The sequence below is a fragment of the Haliaeetus leucocephalus genome, unplaced genomic scaffold (genome assembly GCF_000737465.1).
Source record: "Haliaeetus leucocephalus isolate CR32 unplaced genomic scaffold, Haliaeetus_leucocephalus-4.0 Scaffold143, whole genome shotgun sequence".
Lineage (NCBI taxonomy): Eukaryota > Metazoa > Chordata > Aves > Accipitriformes > Accipitridae > Haliaeetus > Haliaeetus leucocephalus.
The window spans coordinates 758,839-765,368 of NW_010972579.1; the positions used below are offsets into that span (position 1 = coordinate 758,839).

Sequence of the window (6,530 nt, forward strand, 5' to 3'; positions counted from 1 at the left end):
CCCCCCCCCCCCCGCCCCCCCCCCCCCCCCCCCCTCCTGGCATGGAAGAAGGGAGAGCTGAGCTCCAGAGCTGTTAGACGATAACCCTGTAGAGAGCTCTGTGGCAGCTGGAGGATTTCGGGGGGATGCTGCAGCCTGCAGACTGTCACCACCTGTCTTGTCCCAGGGCTGGAGGAGGAGGACCTTCCCCCCTGCCCCGGGAGCAGAAGGATCCTCAAGCCCCAGGTGCAGGCAGGGTCCAGCAGCATCTGCCTGGCAGGCAGAGCAGGCAGAGGGGTTGGCATCCTCTCAAGAGCCTCGAGCCCCCGTAGGGAGAAGGGAGCCTGTCTCCTCCTGGGAGCAACCTCCTGGGCGAGGGCTAGCTTGGAGTCATGCACCGTGGTAGAGCAGAGCCTCACCTTTGTTGTCCTGACCTCTCAGGCTGGGCAGCCTCCGGGGACCTGCAACAACCCCAGCATGCTTAGTGCAATCACCACAACCCTTACCCTGGCTCGAGGGCTGCAGCGTCTCCTCGAGCTCCCAGGCTTCTTGCCCTCCCTATTTCTGCAAAGAAAAGGACGTGGCCCCTTCGCTGTCCCACCCTTGACCCGCTCAGCCAGGTTTTAAAGCCCGGGCTGTACCTTTTCCAAAGGAGAGTTTCTTGAAGAGTTGTGGGGTGGTATCCTTGGGATGAATCTCCACCGTCACCTGGGTTCCTGCAAGAAACAATGACAAACTCCCTAAGAAAGGCAAAACTAACCAGGACGCAGAGAAAAAGGGCAGGATTGCCTGCCAAAGCATTGCTGAAGCCAATTCTTAACTTTGGCAAAAGAACTGGCAGCTCTGGCGATTGTGAAGGTACCAAAGCGCTTGGGTTTCCAGGCAAAACCAAGCACCCTTAAGATAAACTGTATGGTCAGGAAGCCTGCGGTCACCTCTGGTGTGATTTGTAATTCTCAAAAAATAACAGACAGTCCATTATAGCCTAACAGGTGATAAAGCAGCTCATAAATAAAGCAGAAGTCCTCAGCGAGGACTATGTGGCAGCTTAAAACAAATGGTTTATCACTGTATTAAATAGCTCTTGATGGAGATACAGTAAGCAGAGAATCAATTTCTTTCATTGATTTTTCTTGGAATCACACAGAAAAAGGCTCAGAGCTATGAGAATGGTTTGACTTGTGATATTAAAATTTTTGGCAAAGGCCATTGCCTGTAAGAGGCAGCATCCTGGCAGAGCTAGCTGCAGTCCAGGCATGCTGTGGGACTGATGCTGATGCTGTGGGACTGAACAACCTCAGATGGAAATCTGGGGGTCTTGTGTTTAAAGTTCCATAGAGAGAAGTACAAGGAAAAAAGTTAGGGAGTATCTTATAAGAATTACCTGAACTTTTTGGAAAAGACTGCATTTTTTTGGCAAGTATTTCAGAAGATTTTGCAACCACCGGGGTTCCCTGGAGGAACTAGGCATGCTCATGGGCTCCCCGTTTCGGATCAGACAGAGGTTACTTTGGAGTCTGAAGGTCAAGATATTAATGCACCTTGGGGCTGCCATCCAGTTGCACGTGCTACCTCCTACAATTTTATCGAGAGTCTTGTGACATTTGGGGTTTTCCTTGAAAGGCAGCTCTTAGAACCAGCTAATTAGGTAAGAATCTGCACTTTCATCAGAGAATAAGTTTTTCCACAGCATTCAACTTTAGAAAAAGTTAAGCATCTCCTGTGATTGTGCAGAAAGGGTCGATGTCCTTTAAGCCCCAAAAGCAGAAGGCAAGAAAAACTGTAAAACTGTAAAACCCCCCTTTTAAATCGTAGAGCTTGACTCCAATTCTGGGATGACTGCAGATATCCAGGTGTCAAGATTAGAGCCGGCTGGTGTATTTTGTCAGTTAATTCAAAGGTAAAATGAAGTTGTTTCTCAAAAGGATGACTTTGTGCAAACGGTATTATTTCCTCAAGATTTTTATGTTTTCAGGAGTCCCTTTTTTTATTTCTCAATAATTATTTTTAGCTTTGGGGTTTTGTGGGTTTTCTTGCCAACTTCTACTTTCTCAGTTTTCCCCCATAAATTAAAAATCTTCATTTTCAAGAAACAAATTTAATGGTGAGGAATGCCTTCTTCCAGTAAGTTTAAAAGGCATTTAACAAATGAAAAAAATGTAATTCCACAGAAATTTTTCAAAGAAGTGCTACATTCATTTCTTTAAAAACTAATGGTATGAAATGGTTACTGATGTTTTTATGACTTCTTTTACTATTCCTAATCAAGATTTCCTTCATAAAGAAACACTTGCTTTTCTCCTCCTTCCTGTGGCCAGACCAGTCCTTGGCCAGCGTGTGCTCTGGGGTGCAGCTTGCCCAGCACTGTCCCTGTTCTAGTGCAGGGATGGCTCCTTGCGAGGATCTACCCTATGAAAGGACTTCTGTAACCAGCTGTCTTAAGCTAAACTTCTGCCAATATTATTTCTTCCAGCCCTTGCACCCTTCCATCAGCACTGGAATAGCTGACATCGGCAGGAGTATGTTCTTACCATGCTTTCCAATTACGTCTATGCCATGTCCCAGTGGTCAGGGGATGGTGGAAACCCAGGTGCCCCAGGACCCACCTCCATGCATCCACACTGAAAGACCCAAGGATTCTCCAGGCTCCCCTGGGATTTTTAATTCTTCATGCTAAAGATCACAAAATTGTCGAGGTGGGGCTTTTTGCTCTTTTGGGGTGTTCTGAGGTTATTTTATTACAGAAAAAACTTGAGCGGGAACTCACTGAAGCTCTGCTCTGAAAAAAAACGGTATCCCTTGGGTCGCCACTTACCTTCATTAGAGTATGAAGTAACGGCTTGTGCCTGCTTGCAGGACTCCCTGGAGACTTGCCGACCTGGTTGCACAAAGAAAAAACATCTCAGTGCCTTGAGAAAGCAAAGGTGCCTGGCGCGGAGGTGGATTAAATCTGTGCCTTTGCTCAGCAGCGAAGTAAGTAACGACACAAGAAGCCTGAGCCAGTTCTCCAGCTTTGAAGCCCAATTGCTCATGGTCCAGGGGTGCCTGGCCCCGGTCCAGAGGGCTGCTCCAGCCTAGGGAAGGGCTGGAGTGGGTGCTGCTGCTCAGGGTGGGAGGTTAGGGTGCTTGGACCAGCAGGTGCATGTTTGGATAGGTGGATGGGAGGGAAGGGCAGCACGGCGGGGCTTGGAGGCCGTGCGGTCCCTGAGTGGGAGCATTGGTGTGATTGTCAGCACCTCATCCTCATCTTCATGTCTCTCCTCTGTGCTCTAGAAGCCCCTGACTGTCTCAGTGATGCTGGCTGGCCCTGGGGTAGAGGGAGGTGAGTGGAGAACCTGGTGTGCCTGGGGAATTGCAGGCAGCATAAATCCGCTCCCCTCGGGCTGTGCTGACAGTTAGCAGGGCGGTCAGCAAATGCCAGGCGACACTGAGCCCTAGTTCCCGCATGGCTTTGGATGCTCAAGCCTTGCTGGAGGCAGGGTGGATGTTGGCCAGGGCGATCCCTCGCTCTTTTTCAAAGCGTCATGGAATCACCGTCCTGCCAGCCACCAGAGACCAGCGCAAGGAACCTGTTTTTTCACGGCTCGTCCTGAAGACCAGCTACCAATCGTACCTCGTGGCTGTGACAAGGATCAGGCCCGTGAATGATGGGATTTTGTGGCGTGGCATGGGGCCGCAGCCTGTTTGTCTCAGTGGGGTTGGGGTGAGGCTTATGTAATACAGTTTGTAAATATTGTGGCAGCACCAGCTGCTCTGTGGCGTCAGAGGCTTCATCAAGATGCTAACATGGCTGATTAAAGGGGAATTTATTAACCCCTGTGGTGCCAGAGGAGTAAAAGCTCTGCCTGCTCCCTTGGCACCTGAATTCCTTAGTAATCCCCACAGGCATTTAAACCGCCTAAGGTAAAGCTGCAACAGAAGGTTTCCCATATTGCATACTAAATACTCCTGCCATTAGTTAGGCATGGTAAATGATTGACACTGTCCTATCACTTGTAATGGAGGCTCTGACTTGTGCTCTGCAGCTCTGGTTGCGGACCCTCTTGAGCATGATGGAGGAGTGAGAGAGAGAGTGTTAAGTATTTATCTGCTTCCCAGAGTGGAGTCTTTTGTTATCATCTGGTGTCTGAGACCACCAGATTTGTAAAAAAAAGCCCCAAAGTTGTATCTTGCCATGAAATATTGCTTGCTCACAGTCTGTGAGAGCCATCCAGCCACCACTGATTTCAAAGGGGCTTGGATCAGGGCTCCTATTGAGCACTGTCCTGGGCACAGCTGTGGCTTTTGTGTGCTGCTATTGCTTGGCCTGTGGACCTGTTTGGTACCATGAGAATTACCTGTTGTCTTGCTTTACCTTTGCCCCCCACCTTTCTCTGCTAGACATCACATTAGGCTTAGACTACAGGAAAGCAAGTCGGATGGTCTGATTCCCTTCTGCTGGAGCTGCTCTGTCCTGTTGCATTGCGGTCCAGCAGCCTGGCTGCGTGTGGCCAGGGGTGACCTCTTCAGATGTTCCTTCTGAACTGTTTCAGGGCATAGGGGTGAGGAATTGGCAGGGGAACATTCAAGACTAGCAGCCACATCGTTCCTGGATAGCAATCACACCTGCCTTGCACTCAGCAATCTCTGAGCGGGGGAGATGAAGAAAGGACTGGTCGATAGATGGATTGAAACCCCAAAGGTTTCTTGCACACCCCAGACCCTGCTTAAGCTGTGTGAGTGCTGGGGAAGTCTCTGGAAGGTCTATCTGCAACCTGAGCAATTTGGGGCACTGAATTTCCCCTGCCATCAGCTGGCTGTGAAACGTAGGAGCTCCATGCACCTGAAATATGACCGAGCTCCATGGCAGCTTGCAGGAGAATCCCCTGCAGATGGTTGTGCATGGGCTGTATAGTGCCACCAATGTGCATCCTGGCCACGGGGCAGAGGAGAGCATGGAGGGGATGCTTCCCATGGCACATGGCCCGAGGCCCTCCACATGTCTCCACTGAAGCCCCCCAAAGTGCTGGAAAGGGACGGGTTGTTTCGAGCATGTTTATGCTTGAGAGGCACAGCTGGGTGCTGAAAGCTTGCAAATGGGTTTTGTGTACTGTGGTTAGTTTATCCGTAGAGTGAGAAGATGACATACCGTTAAGGTCTCTCCCCTGAGGTGGCTGTGATTGGCTATTTCCATTTCCATCATCCTGCAAACCTATAAAATATAAACGTGAGATTGGCAGGCTGTCCTCCTGTAGTGAGGTTCTGGCACTGCCCGGAGGCCAAGCACCCCCAAACCTTTCATGTAACCCATCATTCCAGCTGAAACAAGTCGTCATCGGGATCCACCTTCCCTGTCTCATCTGCAGCATTTGTTGCAGCCACTGTTGCTAAAATATGAAATACCAGGAAGAAAGTGTAATAGTCCAGGTTTAAGTTGCTTCGATAGGGCTTGCTTGTATTTGGGTAGGTGCTGGATGCTGTGTTAGATGAAGCATGAATACAACTTCTGTGTCAGCTTTGCCTATCCTTGTTAGCCTGGAACTGATTGTCTGAAAATCTAGCTTTTCCCCAAGGCTTTAGAGCAGGAATACTCCCTTTTCTCCTTTTACTTCTGCAGGGAGGGTCCCCTTACAGTTGCAGAGCACAGCCTTAGCTTTTTGGAAGATCCCTTGAAGGATAGGAGCTGGGCCAGGGAGACTGTCCCAAACTGTAGCTATAAATGGCTCAGGGTAGTCATCCTTGGAGACAAAGCCTAGACATGCTTCAAGCAAAACAGTTTTGCCTCGTACTCTGTTGTAGTAGGTGCTGGTCTGGGGTGAAACTGCTGAGCTCTCGCCCTGCTCCCCTTGCACAGCCAAGAGAGCCTGTGGAGGCATCTCAGGGCCACCACAGGGCAGAGCAAACATGGTCCTCAGATTAGTACCCGTGTGTATGTCACCTCCTCCTGTACCCCGGGTTGCATGCACCAGAGCCAGACACCGAGCAACCTGCAGCATGCAACGTTGCACAAGCAAGGGCTGTCCTGCACCAGGAGGACCAGCAAAGGCATGCTGGGTTTCTACAAAAAAAGTTTGAAGTTTGGGGTTTTGCAGCATGTCTGCAAAGGAAAAGAGGAGAAGGGGGGGGAAGCCCAAACCCTGCTCCAAAGCTGCTGCTTCACTTCACCATCTCCCGGGCAGCCGGTGCAGCACCTGCAGCCCTCCCCTCCCTCGCAGCGACCGCAGGCGGGACGTTACCTGCGCTTCGGCTGCCTTCCGTCTGCCTCTCTCTCTGCCCTTTCTGCTTGCTCGCTGTCTCCTCAGGGTGGACAATAAGCAGCAAATTGATCGTGACTGCACTGGGATCTGTCTTAAAGTCCATGGTACCCATCAGAGCATGGCCAGGGCGTCAGTCCTCCTGCGAAGCTGCTGCTGCTGCGAGCTGCTGTGTTTGTTTTCCACCCTTGGAAAGGCAAGCGCGCTCCCCCCCAGGCTGCCGCACCAGCGGGCTGGCCCTGCCAACTGCACCATGAGTGCTCTGCCAAAGCCGACCCTAATGAAGAGGTTACAAGTCACCTTTGAAAGGAAATCACA

The 6,530-nt window shown here is 50.5% G+C and overlaps 1 protein-coding gene across 1 annotated transcript in view; it reads right to left on the reverse strand.

The window, feature by feature from the left end:
• KY (kyphoscoliosis peptidase) overlaps positions 1-6,327 on the reverse strand; it is a 20,327-nt gene extending 14,000 nt beyond the window's left edge. The window contains exons 1-5 of the mRNA XM_010561169.1: positions 6,195-6,327; positions 5,108-5,170; positions 2,795-2,857; positions 621-695; positions 399-440 (exon numbers count right to left, since the gene is read on the reverse strand). Coding sequence (XP_010559471.1) covers positions 399-440; positions 621-695; positions 2,795-2,857; positions 5,108-5,170; positions 6,195-6,327 — 376 coding nt within the window. The remainder of the gene's footprint in view (positions 1-398; positions 441-620; positions 696-2,794; positions 2,858-5,107; positions 5,171-6,194) is intronic.
• Between the last annotated feature and the right edge of the window lie 203 nt (positions 6,328-6,530).